At 49.6% G+C, this 17795-nt stretch overlaps 1 protein-coding gene across 2 annotated transcripts in view; it reads left to right on the top strand.

Moving 5' to 3' along the window:
- SCARA5 (scavenger receptor class A member 5) overlaps positions 1-17795 on the top strand; it is a 126223-nt gene that overhangs the window by 61727 nt on the left and 46701 nt on the right. For both annotated transcript variants that reach the window (XM_027069989.2, XM_027069994.2), the window contains exon 4: positions 12654-13328. In XM_027069989.2, the coding sequence (XP_026925790.1) occupies positions 12654-13328 (675 nt within the window). The remainder of the gene's footprint in view (positions 1-12653; positions 13329-17795) is intronic.

Below are 17795 nucleotides of genomic sequence, written 5' to 3'. Positions count from 1 at the left end.
CCCTGGCTCCACATTTTGGGTCTGTCCCTCCCTGGCTAGGAGACCTTGCAAGATTTACTTGATTTCTATAAGCTTCAGCTACCCCATCTTTAAAGTGGGCATAACGGTGCCCATTTTCCAGGTTGTTTTGAGGATTAAGAGAGGTATATGGAGTATCTGAGGTATAGGTAGGAATATTGACAATTACCAGCTCACTCATGCAGGATCCAGACTGTTTCAGAGTCTGATGTAAAGGCAAAATACCACATTTGTCTCTGTTTATGTAATCCTCTTGCCTTCAGCTGAGATTTCACACCCATTAAGGTAATTTTGAATGTTGATATTGTCATCTGCAACATTACTCTTGCCAGCTTTGGTCATCATGATGATTCATGATTGATTCAACAGGGCTGAGGATTGCCTGTCACCAGATGCTGTGTCATTCAATGGTATTGAAGCCTTCCTCCTTGTCAGCCTCCAATTCTGAGAGGCCGCCAAGTTCTCACAATGCTATTTCTTTATCATGCCTTGTGCGTGTCCCTCCTCTGCATCCCGGCAGGCACAGTTCTGCTTCTAGACCTTCTTCCGTCACCAGGACCACAGCCTCCTACTCCGTGTTCCTCCCTGAGTTCGTGACCTCCCCAGTTCATTATCCACATCGCTGAGGGAGACATCTGACAAAAATACACACAGAACCCTGAGCCCCCCTCTACTGAAGAGTGTTCACTGATTACACTCATCATGTCCAACTTCTTCAGATAATCTTAATGATGGGTTTGGTGCTTTCATTTCCCAGTGAACATTTTGAAACACATTAGAACTGAAGAGTTTAAACAGGTTCCTTTTTGTGTGTGTGTAGCTTTCTCCCTACGCAAATGATAAATTTTTTGATAGGAAAGCTTGTATTCTAGACTTCTCTGTATTTATTATCACCCCGACCCATATGGTGAATTGACATTTCACATACACTATTGGATGACCTAATACATGAATGAACAAATGAATATCCTAATTTCAAACTTATCTGTAGCTCTTGGACAATGGGGAATTGAGATGTAAAGAAGCAAAGAGCGGGGCTCGTGGGTGGCTCAGTCGGTTAAACGTCCAACTCTTGGTTTGAGCTCAGGTCATGATCTTGCAGTTTGTGGGTTCGATCCCCGTGTTGGGGTCTGTAGCTGGCAGTGTGGAGCCTGCTTTGGATTCTCTGTCTCCCTCTCTCTCTGCCCCTCCCCCACTCGCACTGTCTCTGTCTCTCTCTAAATAAGTAAACTTAAAAACAAAAAAAGAAGCAAAGAGCAAAAAAGAAAGATGGGAAGAGAGCCAGCCCCTTTGTGATGCTTCATGTCTTAGCCTGGGATTTCTATGGACATCAGAGCCTGAGACACAGGCTTGGAAATTTATTGTGCGAAGTGAATCTGGCAAGCAGGAGTGGGAGACGGGGAAGACCAGAAAGAAGGATGCTTTCCTTGAGTTGGTCTCCACCAATGGCCACTGGGGATCAGTCCTGCCAGGACTTCTAAAGAGCTATGTGGTAAGAGCTGCAGAATTGCCTGTGTGTGAAGAGCATTTATTGACCAGCCCCTGCCCCCGTAGGCCAAGTTTCCTCCTGAGGATCAAGGCCATGCATGGATGAGGTCCAGGTGGTTTCCACAATTCTGAGAAGCCATAGAAGCCCCGGGGGAGAAAGCAAGAGATGGGAGTGTAGATAAAGTGAGGTGCTGCCAGGTTTCAGCCACCTGGAAGGGGTCATTGTGGCCCTGGGTGGAATAAAATGTAGGCTGAGAGTGTGAGGCAGGACCCACGGGCTGCTCTGTCCATCTCTGCTCATCCTTCTATTTCTCAGGAGAGATGCAGGCGCTTCTTGGCCCCATAACACTCTCTATTTTGAATCATTCACTTAATCATTTGACAACTTATTCATTGACCACCTATCGGGTTCAAGTTCTGTATTAGGCACTGTGTTGGTCTAAACAGCAAGTCCCTGGGGCACCTGGGTGGCTCAGTCAGTTAAACTTCTGACTTTGGCTCAGGTCATGATCTCACAGTCTGTGAGTTCGAACTCTACATCAGGCCCTGCACTGACAGCTCGGAGCCTGGGGCCTGGAGCCTGCTTCGCAGATTCTGTATCTCCCTCTCTCTCTGCCCCTCCCCCGCTCATGCTCTGTCTCTCTCTGTCTCAAAAATAAATAAACGTTAAAAAATGTTTTTTAAAAAGGACATGAGAGGCCCTGAATTACAAGAAAAGGTGCCTGCCATGTCTATGTCTAAACAGCAAGTCCTAATTCCATCTGTGAATTCACAAAGAGTTAGTCTTTTTCCAAATAGATGTATGCATGCCATCAAAATGCTGGGTTTCCTGACATCTCTGGTAATGATTTCAGATACTCTAGTCTTGAAATTGGAATCCTGGGGCCGTCTCCTCCATAGGAGCCTTTTGATTTATAATGCATCTTGGATCTCATTTCCACAGTAATCCACAGCGAATTACCAGAGACTCCATCTGCTTGGACCACCAAAGGGAGCCCTTGTGCCAGGAGCACAGAGTCTCCAGCCACACCTCTGCAGAAAGTAATAAATATGTTGGTGGGGGGTTTGCTTCCTTTGAGGCTGTGCCAGGCCATCCTAATATGAATATCTGTGGCCATCACCTGGCTACTAGCCAGCCTGTGCTCCGTGCATCCTCCAGTTCACAGTCTGTGCTCACCGATGTGCCAGAGACGGGATCTATTTGTAAAGTCTGGGCATCTGGGTTGCGGCCAACTCACCATTCCAGTGGGCAGGTGGTCTTCATCATTTGCCTGTTTGTCGGACCTTGCATACAAGACCCAGAATTGGCTACCTTTGCTTGCTCAGTGAGAGACACCTGCCTATGAACTGATAAAGCCCAGTGCAGGTAGGCATTCGGGCCATTCTGAACCAGAAATAAGATAAAGATAGATAGATAATAGATAGATAGATAGATAGATAGATAGGTGATAGATGATAGAGCTCACCAAAAATTTACCAACATGCTGCCCTCCTCTTTGGGTCCTTATGAATGAGCCCCAGTACTTCCCTTCCTCATCTGCTTCCTTCCCCTGCCTCAGTCCTTCCTGATGCCCACAAGCAGCTGAGAGCAGGCAGCATTTGAGCAACCTACCCTGCCAGTTCTAGAATCCAGATGTGTCCAGATGTGCCTAGAATCAACCCACCCTGGCCAGTGAATAGCCAGTTCTAGAATCCAGATGTGTCCTTGTGGGTCCGGCGCTCTTGAGGCTCGTCCTGACTCTGTACCGCCAGCTTTCCTGGGATCCTGAGCCCCTCACACTGTCCCAGCCTCAGCTGTCTCCACTCCTTTGTGCCTGTAGCTCCAGGACTGGCTTCTGTTTTGGTGCTTGCATCCTGCCTGCCCTTCCCAGCTCTTCCCCTCGAGGCTGGGCCCTACAGTCCTGCTCGCTGACTGTCCCATGCCTGAGATGCCCTCACCCTGCAGGTGGTACTTTTGGATGACACCTATCTGGCGAGCTCAAGACTCACCCTGCCTGGTGGCCCAGTTGCTGCACCCAGACCCCCTACTGAGGGCCCTGTCTTACTGTGCTACAGCTGCTATAACAAAATACCATGGACTGGGCAGCTTACACAACGGACACTTATTGCTTACAGTTCTGGAGTCTGGAAGTCTGAGATCAGGGCACCGGCACGGTAGGCTTCTGGTGAGGGCTCTCTTCCTGGCCTGCAGGTGGCGGTCTCTTTCTCTCCTTCTGAGGACATTAAGCACATCATGAAGTCCCCACCCTCATGAACCTCACCTAAACCTAATCACCTCCCAACGCCCCCAACGCCATATGCCATCGCGTTGAGGTTTAGGGCTTCCACGTGAATTCTGGGGGAGACACAAACATTCCATCCACAGTAGCCCTTATTCTCTTCTCTTGTTAAACCTCCTAGTGACCATTCCTCAGTCACCACCAAGCAGCCTATTTGTGCTTTCCTCCACTTCAGTGACACCTCACTCCTGCCTAGATCTCTTCCTTGACACCAAAGGAAGCCACCCAGCCTTGGATACCTGTATTCGTGTCCTGTGGCCACCTGACAAAGTGCCACACTTTCTCACAGTTCCGGCGGCTACAGGGACCGAATTAAGGTGCCAGTACGGCTAGTCTCTTCTGTAGACTCTGAGGGAGAATCCACTTCATGCACCTCTCCAAACTTCCGGTGGCTGCTGACAGCCCTCGGTGTTCTTACTCCTGGGGCTGCATTATTCCAATGTACACCTCCATCTTTACATGGCCTTTTCCTCCTTGTGTCTACGAATGTCCTCTTATCTTTATAAGGATGCCAGTCACTGGGTTAAGAGCCCACCCTAACCCAGTAAGACCTCATCTTAACCAATTACATCTTCCGATAATGTCCAAATAAGGTCACATTCTGAGGCTCCAGGTAAACATAAATTTTGAGAGGACACTATTCAACCCACTATGACACTCCGATTTTTAAGTTATGCTAAAAAAACAAAAACTACCCAAAAGAGTTATTTTGTTCTTAATCCTGCCTGTGGCTTGCACACTCAATTCCTTGAACAAGTGCCTAGGGTATGTGAATAGGTAAGGTGCCTGCCCTCCTGAGGCTCTCAGAATAATGGAAGAGGTTGATGAGTGTCACTGCATTTTATGGTGATGATTAGTATAGTAGAGATAAAAGCAGCAAACTTTATCCAACTGGGAGTAGAAAAGGCTCTGGGAGGGCTTCTTAGAAGAGGTGTGAATTGAATGATGATTAAGACAATAGTTATGGAAAGACAAGGCATTCTAAGAGGGACCAGTTTGACCACAATTCTTGAGGCAATCCTTTCAAGATCTCTTATAGGACCTTACAGTTTTCCCACAGAAGTAAACTTAGGTCGCCTGGTGTTCTGGGTTGGGGTTGCCAAGAAGTTCCTCCATCTATCTCTAAGTGATTGGCCCCTAGAAGATGGCCCCATTGAACGAGAGCCATGCAGAGCCCTTTGGAAGACCAAGCATTGTTTCCTGGACCATCCCTCTCTTTGCAACCTCACATCCACAGCCAGTCACCAATGTGAGGGCGTTTATTTGACCAACCTACATGGCTGTCTTCAGTGTTGGCACAAACCTTCACTGATTGCTTTGATATGGAGAAGACTGGAAAACCACAGGGCCTCCCTTGCACAGAGGGAGCTCATCATCAGAGGTGACATTGCAGAATTTCTGTTAAGGCTGGCAGTAGCACCACGCCTTCTCCTCTCCCCTCAGGCACCAAACCACACCCCAACACTTGTTTTCTCATTATGGTTGACCTCATTCATTGGCACAACATCTGCACTTATGTATGGCTGGTGACTCCCATATCTGCACTTCCAGCTCTCTCTTGGTGGGCCCCAATTCCAACAGCCTTCTGGGCATCTCTGCCTGGAGGTCCCTCAGAAACCTCAAACAGTATGAGCTGAAGCTGCTCTCCTCGACAGTCACGATGTAAATCTGCCCTGTCGTGGTCACTTCTCACTGCGCAACTGCTTGGAAGAGTAGATTACATACGCTTGTCCTCAACATTATTCTCTGTACCCCCAAGAGGGTAACAGAAACTCATTCTCTATACCCATGCATCTCCTGGTCACTGGGGTGTTAAAGGACACTGTTATGGACTGAATTAGCCCCCTGTCGCGGATTCATATGTCAAAGTCCTAACCTCCGATGTGACTGTATTTGGAGATAGGTCTTTTAAGGAGGTAATTAAGGTTAAATGAGGTCATAAGGGTGGGGCCCAAATCCAATAGGACAGGTGTCCCTCTAAGAAGAGGAAGAGACACCAGGGATGTGCACACAGCGAACAGACCACAGGTGGATGCAACTAGAAAGCAGACATTTGCAAGCCAAAGAAAGAGGTCTCGGTAGAAACCAACCTTTCTGGCACCTTGATCTTAGAGTTCCAGCCTCCAGAGCTGGAACATAAATGTCTTGTCTAAGCCACCAGGCCTCAGTATTCTATTATGGCAGCCTGAGCTAACCAAGACAGACCTGCCTGGGATTTGTCTGTTCTGGGTTGCCATGGGGCCCCAGAAAATGGACAGTTGTTAGTTTTCTCCAGGACCAGCTATATAATTCACAGGGCCCAGTGCACAATGAAAATGTAGGGTTCCCTGTTCCAGAAGCAGGAAAAAAAAAAGCTGTTTTTCTTTTCTTTTCTTTTTCCTTTTCTTTTTTTTTTTTTTTTTTTTTTTGTGTGTGTGTGAGAGACAGGGCAGCAGAGAGAGAGGAAGAGAGAGAATCCCATGAGGGGGAGAGAGAAAGAGAGAGAGAGACAGAAGCAGGGCTCATCCGAGGTGGGGCTTGAGTTCACCTGATGTGGGACTCAAACTCAGGCACCCAAAGCTGTTTCTTTTCTTCTATTACCTCTTGACCTGTCATGCTGGTTTTTATTTGCTGTTTACAATAACGATACCAGGCACAAGGATGCTCCAGCATGAGTGCAGATCCTTCTGGAACTGACTGGATCCTGATGTCCCTGTTGGGGCAGGGGCCCCTGGGTGGGGGTAGGAGACTTCGTCCCAGGCTGGCGGGAGGTGGGCATGCACATAGACCGAGGTGCCAATGTCTTATCAGACTTCACTTACAGAGACTCAAAGAAAAATCATCAAAAGTTCAAAATGGTTACTGCAGAGCATAAAGCCCCAGTACAGTCCCCTTCTGAGCCTAGAGCCCTGTGGGACTGCACGGGGAACATGCCCCGAGGCTGTCCCTGGTTCCCTCCTGTGTCTTGGAGCCAGGAGAACCCTAACAAAGGTGTGCATCACTTTAAATCATAAAGCTCTGGTGATAACCTAATTGTTACACATTCTGGAGGAATATTAGGTTCCACTTTTTTTTTAAGTTTATTTGTTTATTTTGAGAGATAGAATGAGCAAGAAAGTGCACATGTATGAGCAGGGGAGGGGCAGAGAGAGACGGAGAGAGAAAATCCCAAGCAGGCTCCACACTGTCAGAGCAGAGCCCAATGCAGGGCTTGAGCCCATGAACCATGAGATCATAATGTGAAACCAGTCAGATGCTTAACCAAGTGAGCCACCCACGCACCCCTAGTCTCCACTTCTAAATTCATTTTCTGTTAAAGTCCCATGTATCCAGAGCTCAGCAAATTCAAGCCAGCTCTGCAGACCCCCTGAAAGAAGACCCCCCTCTTTCTCGTGGTGCTTCTATCAACAAGCTCACTTTGTAGTTTTATTTCAGCCCCATCCATTCCCACACTGTGCCCTTAACACGATCTATGACTTCTGATACCCGCCCGCCTCCCTTCTTTCCGTGTCCCTGGCCTACATGAAGACAAGGCAGTACCACGGCGTGGGGCAATGAAAGAAGTGTGGACTCCTGGAGCAGGGTGGCCGTGAGCTGGTTCCTTAATCTCTCTAGTGCTGCTATTTTCTCCTACAAAATGGTGATACCGTGTGCCTGCAGGCTTGAGAGGATCACCAGGGGAACTGAATGGCATCTGGCAGTGTTCTAGTGCCTGCCCCTCCCTGGCCCCGTGGGTCGCCCTCCCCCCAATGGCTCAGATGCTACGTCACTTCCTGCTCTCCCAGCTCCTGACTAGTCCTCCTGCCCCGTGGGCTGGAGTAGAGCCAGTGCACTCCAACAGTGCTCCCCTGCCAAGACAGGGGACAGGTGCTCTATGCCGTTTTGTGCAAGGGAGGAAACGTGGTAGAGCCCGCGGGACCATCAGAGCCTGAGCAGCCACAGCCTGCTATTGTGCTCTGCCACCTTCGTGAGCTTCTTCGTCTAAAATGGGCCTAATAATTCCTACTCCACAAGGTTGTTGGGAAGAGCGAATGAAGCAACTTCCGGTAAGAGAGGAGAATGGAGTTTGGCACACAGCAGGTGCTTAGTAAATGTCACCTCCCGCCCTCCTTCCCCTTATAGAACTTGGAGTTCAGCTAGTGACTGACTATCCCAGCAGTAGGTTTTGAGGACGATGTGCTGGATTAGGGGACACAGGACCCCAATTCATCCTTACTTGATACTTCTGGCAATCTCTTGACGCTTGTTTTCATCCTTAGATTAGTTTATAAGTACTTGACCCGCCTACCTCCCCGGGTTAGTTATGTTGAAAATTAAGAGGTAATGGGTGCAAACTTTTATACAAAGATAAAGGGTCATTGACACCACCACCCAAGGTTTCAGCCAGGTCACACCAAACAGAATGCTTAGCTTTCTTCCTCCCTGCCCACACGAGGACCTTCTGGCTTGCAGGCATCGCAGGTATGCCAGATGCATTTGGGAAAGACAGCCTCTGTGGTCAGTCACATCTAGAGCACCTCCACTGAACTAGCACGTGATGGCTTTTTTTCAATTAAGATAAAAGACAACTGTGGAACAGAGGGCTGACTCGGGGCCGGGGAGTGGGTGGGGAGGCAATGTTCACTTGCTGTGCTGGCAAGAAGGCTGCAGGAGGTGTGTGTGTGTGCAAGCCTCATAGCCCAGGACATGGCCTAAGGCAGACGTTAACGCACTCATAATGTATTATTAACAGTATTACATGCATTAACACGTTAATTAGGATTCAGCCCTCAGTACTGAATCAGAATCCAAGTTTGAATGTCTACATGATTCCTGCTGAGCAGCCTGACTCCAGCCTGAGTTTATGATGGGGAACTCACTATCTTCAAAAGCTTATTCCATGTTTGTATGTCTTTGTTTAAAAAAAAAAAATTGTTTAGTGCTTTCCATCCTTTTAACAAAACCACGGAACAGTCAAGAGCCGGGAGCTCTGGAACCAAACTGCCCAGGGCCCAAAGTCAGTCTCCTCCCTCTATTGGCTGTGTGACCTTATGAGTTACCTAACGTCTCTATGCGTCAGGTTCCTTGTTTGGAATCTGAGGACAATCGTAATATTTATCTCATAGGGTAGTTACGTGATGGAGTGTATTAATGTGACGGGCACTTAGAATAGTGCAGAGACATAGTAAGTTCTCGGGAAATGCCAGTTATTATTGTTACTCTATGATTTCTTGTCTCCTTTGTGAAAGTATAAAAGTTGAAGAATAATGAAAGCACATTAAAAGAAAGTACGCCAGGCAGAGAGATAAATGAACTGTTTGCATAAACATGAATTAAGAGAGTCACACTCAAGGAAGAATTGTTCCCTGTTGAGGACAGCAAACATCTGGAAGGAATTAAATGGGGGAAGAGGGTGGGTGGTGGTGGTGGTGTGGGCTGAGAACACACTGTGACTGTTGGAAGGAGATAATTCATTTTTGGGGTGGGTAAGTGATCCCGAAAAAGGGAGGCTGCTCCAGGCTTCTACAGTATGATTTGGTGCCCGGAGAGGATGTACCCCTCCAAATAATTTCTGTTCTAAGTAGCCTGGGTACCTAAAATGTCTAAATCATTCCTTTGAGCTAATGCATTCCCTTGAAAAGGCCACCTCTAAAATGCACATATACTAACACAAAAAATAACAAGGTGCTATTTTACATCTGTGAAATTAACAATATGAAGATCCGTGAACACCCCGTTGCACTGAGTATCTGGCATGTTTAAAGTGGTACATTTAAAAATCTATAATGTGCCTGTAAATACACACAACTTTGGGGGAAGTGATTTGGCCAGAGTGTTTTAGAATCACAAAAATGTTTATACCTTTCGATCTACTAATCCAACTTCTGGGAATTTGTTGTTAGGAAAACTTTCAAAACAAGGAGAGACCTTTCAGCATTTGTTTTGCTATGATTGAAAACAATTTTTAATGGTAAGAGAATGGGTAAATTACCACACATCCCCTTGCTGGGCTCTACGGGGCCACCAAAATTATAAAAGACAGACAGAAGGATGGGAAGATGTTTATGAAATAATCATATTAAGGGGAAAAAACCAACTCAGAAGTCAAATTGTAAAGATTGGGGATGCTTAGGAAAGAAGCAAGAGAAAGAAAACCAGTGTGCTTTGTTGGAGGCTGTGGGAACGTGGAAGAATTTTTTTTCTCTCTTTTATTTGGGTGTCTGTTTATACTGATTGTGCAATGAACAATAAGAAAAGACCAAATGAACTCTCAGGGATGGAGTAGCTGACTGTCAACCACACCACATGGGCAAGTTTCAGCCCAGTTTTCTGGACAGAGAGAAGGGCCCTAGGGCTGGCACGTTCTGAGAGGAGGGCTGATGGGCAAGGCCAGGGCCCTCTGAGGGCACAGGGCACCCATCAGGCACATGTGTCACCTGCAGAGGGAAGGAGTCACCGGGGAGCCGGCAGAGGGTAGGAGTGTTCTGTTGCTGCTTCTGGCCAACCTGAAACTCAAAGCAAGTAGGTTGCGCTGTTCCTCAGTCATTCACAATTCAGGTTTCAAACCAGAATTTGCAAAGCTCAGAGTGTTCTTACTACATCTGATAAGCTGCAGTGTCTCTTTGAACTCCAGGGGCATCATGGGCAGGGACTGACACTAAATTACCAGGCTTTCTGTTTTCCAGTCACCCAGTCTCTAATACTTGCCAACCAATCTGGGTCGAATATGGGACACACACTGGCTTTAAAATCAAAGCCTGGCCTATGATGATTTCTTAGGCAGACAATTCCTGTGGTTGTGACTGGGTCATGAATTCATTTCCCCAGAGCCTTAATTTGTATTGACAACTCTGTAGCTCAGCTTCCAGAGCACGGAGCAGTGACATGAACCATTGGACCAGGAGGCAGAATGCATGCCTTTGGGCAGTTCACTTATACTCTCCTGGCCTCAGTCTTTCCATCCGTAAATTGGGGAAGTTTTTCACCAAAGACTGCATAGACCCAAATCCAATGACCAAAATCCACAAAGCCCAGATGAGGCTAAACAGGGCCCGGTTTGGGCCACATGAGAAGTCTCATGCCCAGAATGAAGGAGACGATCCTTCTACCATAATTTGTCCGGTCTGTCCACACCTTGGAAAAGCACACTTAGATAAAGCACCACCCCTAAGGGGATGTTGACACCCTGGAGTGTGTGCAGAGGAGGGCAGCCAGGATATATGGAGGGAGGCTTAGAACCTAGTCATGAGAGAACAGATGAACGTAATACAGATTTCAAACCAGAAGTTTTGAAATTCTGAAGAGCTGTCTTGTGGGAAAAAAAAATGTTTCACTAACTCTACATGACCCCAAAGGGCAGGACCAGTGGATCGAAACTACGGGAAGGCAGATTTCCAGTCTGAAGCGAATGCAGAACATTCCAACAGTTAGAAGTAACTGAAGGCAGAAAAACGGGTATAAGCAGAGGCTGGATGCCAACTCGGCATGTGATCTTCTTGGAGATTAAAGTTCTGGGTGAGGGAGACATTGAGATGGGGACTCCAAGGCCCCACCTAGTGCTGTGGGTCTCTGAATCTAATCTGAAGTGACTAAGCCCCTCCAGAGTGGCCACCACAGATGCTGTGCGCCTCCAGAAGCATCACCGAAGGATGGCTCAAACACGTGAACAACCTATCCGCCCCCTTCCCACCTGAGGTTCTGGGAGAGAGCTATCCTATCCCAAGTTATCTTTGTCTGAACAGGCTGCGGACAAAGTTCCTTGCTCTCCCCATTCCAAGATTTCCAAGGCAGAATTCCCTCTGTGCTTCATCTGCTCCCACCTCCTACCCTGTCCCACGCTAGTTTCCATTTCTCTAGTGTGCAGAGCAGAGGTGGGTACAGCCATGGACAGTGCACAGCAGACAAGCAGCATCCCTCGACTTCTGGGGTGTGTGGGGAACCTGAGTCAGCAGAGTCCACAAGCCTCCAGGAGACACCAGATGCTAGACTGTAATTCTTAAGATGCACAGCCTTCCCCTTACTCTTGTGAAATAGCTGCTTATAACCAAGAAAAGGGAGCCTTTCCAAAAGGAAAGGGTGAAAAGTCACTGAGGTAGGTTGTTTGCTTGAGGAGGGAAATAGAGGATTTGGGGGAAGGGTTTGGAGGAGGCAGAGAAGGGAGGGTATGAATAGAAAAGCATCTGTACCTGGGGCTCTTGGTGCAGCAGGGGAGCAGGGGTGGGGGATGGGAGCCTGGACTCAGGAGGCTGGGAAAGACAGTGTTGCCTAGAGCCTGGCTGAGTCCCCTGCTGGTGTGCTCCCTTCAAACAGTTCTGGGGCACACTTGTAGGGAAGCACCCAGCTTCTGGAGCAAGCAAGCCCAGAATTTCCTGGGTTGGAATTCTGGCTCCAGGACTTACTTGCTATTCTACTTTGGGGGGATTTTAACAGCTCTGACCCGAAAGGGGGATAATAATAGTACCAGCTTCCTAAAGTTGAGAGGATAACACTCAATATATCGGGGCTAGCCACGTGAAGCTGCTGATATCTGGCCATTTTCGACATACAGAAATGACCATGTCACGTGGATCGACCTCACCCATATGGTGAGTTGAGTACGACTGCTCTGCACCTTAGAATTATCTTGGGCTCTTTTAAAAATGCCAAATCCCAGGTCACAGCCCAGACCAAGTGGATCACAATTTTTGTGGGCGGGACGCCTCACCAGGTGAATCTAATGGGCAGACCAGTTTGGGGGCCAGTGGCTTAGCACCGTGCGCGGGATCTACTGAGGCACTCCACCATAGCCACCCTCTGCTTTCCCTTCACTGAGGGCCTACTGGATGCTAGGCTCCGGCTGGGCCTGCCTCCCGGGACCCGGGACCCTCCCAGCGGAGCTCATATCTCCCCTCCCCCACCCCTCCTCTGCAGTGTCCAGGCCGCGGAGCTCCCCCGACGACCTGAAGGTGCTGACCCGGAACGTGAACCGGCTGAACGAGAGCTTCCGGGACTTGCAGCTGCGGCTGCTGCACGCTCCGCTGCAGGCGGACCTGACCGAGCAGGTGTGGAAGGTGCAGGACGCGCTGCAGAACCAGTCGGACTCGCTGCTGGCGCTGGCGGGCGCGGTGCAGCGGCTGGAGGGCGCGCTGTGGGGGCTGCAGGCGCAGGCGGCGCAGACCGAGCAGGCGGTGGCCCTGCTGCGGGACCGCACCGGGCAGCAGAGCGACGCGGCGCAGCTGGAGCTCTACCAGCTGCAGGTGGAGAGCAACCGCAGCCAGCTGCTGCTGCGGCGCCACGCGGGCCTGCTGGACGGGCTGGCGCACAGGGTGGGCGTCCTGGGCGAGGAGCTGGCCGACGTGGGCGGCGCGCTGCGCGGCCTCAACCGCAGCCTGTCCTACGACGTGGCCCTGCACAGCACGCGGCTGCAGGACCTGCAGGTGCTCGTCAGCAACGCCAGCGAGGACACGCGCCGCATGCGGCTGGTGCACATGGGCATGGCGCTGCAGCTCAAGCAGGAGCTGGCCGTGCTCAACACCGTCACCGAGGACCTGCGGCTCAAAGACTGGGAGCACTCCATCGCGCTCAGGAACATCTCCCTCGCCAAAGGTACCTGCCTGGCCCGCTGGAGCCCCAGCCCGTTAGCTGCCTGCCCCCCCCCCGCCGCTGTGCAGGCTTTCCTCCTGCGCACCCCTCCTCCAGGGCTCGGGAGTCCCCCTCCCTCCCCGAATCCACTCGCCACGGAGAGGCTAGGCCCCTTTATTAAATCTTGCCCTCTAGGACCCTGGAGCTTTTACACCCACAATTTCCTGGCCTAGGTCGGTCTCTCCGCTGGGTAACCCTAACCCCCCTCCCACCTCCCAGAGAGCACGCGCAGTGTCCACACCCTTGGGCAGCAGAATGGCCAAGGGTTGCTAATGGAGGACTGGGTCGCCAGAGCTTGGATGTGCCGGGGGGAACCTCCAAGGGTTTCCCGCAGGGGGTGAGGCAGCAGGCTCAGGCCAGGAACAGGCGCCTCCAGGGTCGTGGTGTTCCAGTGGGACAAGGAATTGGCAAACCCCACATTTGAACTCGGCCTTCCAGTGTATTCATCCAGGCAGAAGAACACGTTGAACAATGTGTTAGCTTCATTTAGAACTCTTCAATATAATGGCAAAAATGTGTGGGCCCCCATTGGTACTCTTGCCCCAGCCCACAAACTCTAGAACCTTTAGAGTCAGCCTTCCTCTCTTCGAAGCACCCCTAACTGCCCCCTACCCACCTCACCCCTTCTCCTTCCTGCTGCTGTCTGCCCTGCACGTACATCACTGTCAGAGGCGCCTTTCATGAAATGCACTTTTCCCACATCATCTGCCCCCCACCCCGACTCAGGACTCTCCTGTGGCTCCCCGGGTTCTGCCAGATTCAGTACATACTCTTAGCCTGACAGTAGGCAATAATAATAACACGCTGAAGACCAAGTCTGTCAGGTACCATGGAAGCATGCCTCCTATGACGTCTTTTATTTTTAAATTTTTATTGAAGTATCGTTGACACACAATGGTACATTAGTTTCAGGTGTTCAACGTAGTGATGAGACAACTCCGTACCCTAGGCTGTGTTCGCCACAAGTGTAGTTACCATCATATAATGTCTTTGAAAAACAATAGTACACTGAGATTCAGGAACCTGCTTACTACTGTCTCTCGCTAGGAGGTGATGGAGGCGGGATTTGGACCCACGCTTTTCTGATCCCAGAGCTGCTGTGCTTTCTATCACACACCTGACCCCAGCTGTCTTCCCGGCCTTTTCCTCTGCCTGTTCCCCTATACCAGAGGTTACAAACAGAACTGTCTGTAGGGGCAAGCTCAGCAGTGCCAACGAGTGATGTGACCTTGGTGGCGAGTAGTTGGGGCTATGATAGGTCCACCAGATTTGGGCCAGGCTGGAATGTGGGCCTGGCTTTGACAAAGTCTTCCCATTTTACACAAGAAACCAGAAACGTGGAATGTTCTAGAAATGTTTAACTGTCTAACTCTGTGGGCCACATACGGTCCATAAGCAGCCAGTTTGTACCCCATGCCCTGTGGGAAGCATCCCATCCAGCGGGACGCGTCTTGTCACTGCCCCAGAGACACGGCCCACGCTTCCCACCTCCTTAGCTATTCCTTCTACGGCAGTGCCTCCTTCCTCCTCTTCCTCCTCGTCATCCAGATCCCACTGATCCTCCAGATCTCACTCAAGCCCGCCTCCTCCAAGAACGCCACTGGCCCCTCTAGCTCACTGAAGTCTCCTCCCCTGAGCTTCTCCATTTAGCAGAGCAAAAAGTGGTGACGATGGAGCCTTCCATTTGCATGGTACCTTCCAGTCCACAGAGGGCTTTGAGGTGCATTATTTTGCTTTAAAGTGGGTCCCAAGACCAACTGTGAGGTTGGTTGAAGGCAGCCTTTATTATTTAGTGCAGGGTAGGATTCCTGCAGGCAAACAACTGAGGCTCCCAGAGGAAATGCCTGATTTACACAAGGCCACACAGCTGGTAATGATCTGACCCAGGACGTTTTGTTTTCAAACCATTTTAATAAGGTACAATTTACATGCTGCAGTGTTCACCCACTTAAGTGTATAATTCAATGATTGGGCCAGGATGTTTAACCCGCCTCCCAGTGCTCACCATGCTGCGCTACATCCCAGCCCCTGCCTCTGTGCCTCCCTGCACCCCCCCCCCCCCAGCACCTCACAGTGCAATGCACATGAACTCCGTGAATGTTTGCAAAGCGACTGTTAGATCTTGAACCTGGACAGTCAGAGCGTTGGTTTTCTTGTCCTGGGTCACTCAGGCTTTCACTTCCCAGAAACCAAAGGAGGGCAGGAGGTAGAATTTATTCTTCCAAATCCACACCCCTGGGATTTTAGTTTTTCCCCTCTTCTCTTTTCCTTGGCCTTCTCTGCCCATAGCCACCTGTCAGGTACTTTCTAACAATAGCAGCTGTACTGAATTATGACCTACTATGAGCCAGACGTGGTGTCGACACTCATTCTCTAAATAGACATTAAAGACTGCTAATCCTCACATCCTGCAAAAGGGTATGATTGTCCCTATTTCATGGATGAGAAAGTTGAATAACTTTCCCACTCTTTCTTATGCAATTGGCAAGTAGCAAAGTCCAGGTCTGAATGGGGATCTTTCTGGTTCAGAAATCATGTTCTTGTCACTGACCATCCTGCTCTCTAGGGAGGAAAGATCCCAGCTCTGAGCAAAAAGGGAGAAGAGAGTTGTCCCTTGGACTCCATCTGGGGGTGTTTGGGGGGAGTCCCTCCCCATCCCTCCCCCCTTCCTCCCTCTTGCAGTCAGTAGACACCACCATGCTTCCTGCTGGCGCATCCTCCTGGGCCTCTTCCAGCATTTCACATCCTGGTTCTTCAATGTGCAAGCCTACTCTCCTTGGCTTGAACCGAAGCGGCTGTGGGGCATTCATTTGTGAAGGTTCTTCCAGTGGAATCCTCCAAGTAGTCTTTCTTTGGTTCTTAAACTAAGATTCACACTCTGTTCCCTGGAACCAAAAGTTTCATCTCAGTCCTGCCCAGCCTGCCTTCTAGTCCTCAAGCTTTGCCTTCTCGATGGGCTGCTGGCTCCTCGGAGACGAACACCACTCAGTCTCTCTGGCTCCCAGGATCACCACCGCATCCAGTATCTCCCTTTTCCATTTCCCTCTCTCGTGGTTGCCAGGGACCCAACTGGCATGATTAGAGAAGATTCTGTGTGGCATATCTGATGTAATCGCCATTCAACTTTAAAGGTTTTTTTTTTTGAAGTTTATTCATTTTAGAGAGACAGAGAGTGAGTGTGGGAGGGGCAGAGAGAGGAGGGAGACACAGAATCCGTAGCAGGCTCCAGGCTCTGAGCTCTCAGCTCAGCTCTCAACTCTGGGCCTGATGTGGGGCTCGAACTCACCGACTGCAAGATCATGACCTGAGCCGAAGTCAGACGCTTAACTGACTGAGCCACCCAGACGTCCCATCGCCATTTAACTTTAATGAGACAAAACTCTACCCTGGCTTTGGGATAAGAGGTGTTTTACTGGCTAAGCTTCTATGCATTTCCATACTGCTCTCTGGAATGGCCTTTCTGCCTTAAGTTTGTCCAGTTCCTCTCTTAGTCTTTAAACACACACACACACACACACACAGTCACATTCACACACACACTCACACTCTCCCCCTCTTTGCCCTTTCCTGGTGCAAAATCTACAAATACTCAACTATGTATATTTTTCAACTATGAGCTTATTTATGTTATTCTTGAGCTTGACCCCAAATGGTTTTCATTCTCTCACTTCGTTATACAGTTTTCTCTGAACTTTGTCTCCGGTTTGTCTTTTGTGTACATTCACAGCAGTGCTTTTTGTTTTCTGCTTTGGATTTTCAGTATTAATCATGTCTGTTGAAATCTGTCTGTGGTTTGCGAGCAGAGAACTTAAATGATCAGAGAGAAAAGGCATACAGGAGTGAGGAGATAACCAGAGAGTGGGGGGCATCCCAGGAGGGGTAAATGTAACTAGTGAGGGGGGCATACAGGAGGGGGAAGATAACCAGAGAGGGCAAGTGTACCAGAAGTGGGGAGATAGCCAGAGAAGGGACATACCAGGAGGAGGAAAGGTAACCAGAGAGAGGCCATACCAGGAGGGAAAAAAATAACCAGAGAGGGGAGGCATACCAAGAGGGGGAAAGGTAGCCAGTGAAGGGGCCATATAGGAGGGGGAAGATAACCAGAGAGGGGAGGTATACCAGGAGAAGGGAGAGAAACCAGCAGGGGGGGGGGGCCTCTACAGGGGTGCGAAGGGGTGAGCGAGGCAGGAAGGCAGGACTCTCCACCATATTCAGATGGCCTGTTTGCTAGATGGAAGGTTATAGAATCGCAGAATGTTACCCTGATAATGGGCTCTGTAATCATCTAGTCCACTCCTCTTGTTTTACAGTTGAGGACCTTGAGGCTCAGAGAGGGGAAATGACTTGCCCAAGTCAAATCCCAAGCGGGTGGCCCCAGCCGGGACTCGAAAATGCATCTCTCAGTTCATGAACACGAGTTGGCAGAGCAGA

The sequence above is a fragment of the Acinonyx jubatus genome, chromosome B1, assembly GCF_027475565.1.
Source record: "Acinonyx jubatus isolate Ajub_Pintada_27869175 chromosome B1, VMU_Ajub_asm_v1.0, whole genome shotgun sequence".
NCBI classification, from domain to species: domain Eukaryota; kingdom Metazoa; phylum Chordata; class Mammalia; order Carnivora; family Felidae; genus Acinonyx; species Acinonyx jubatus.
Note: the sequence above shows the minus strand (reverse complement) of the source record. Positions and strands in the feature narration are given on the sequence as shown.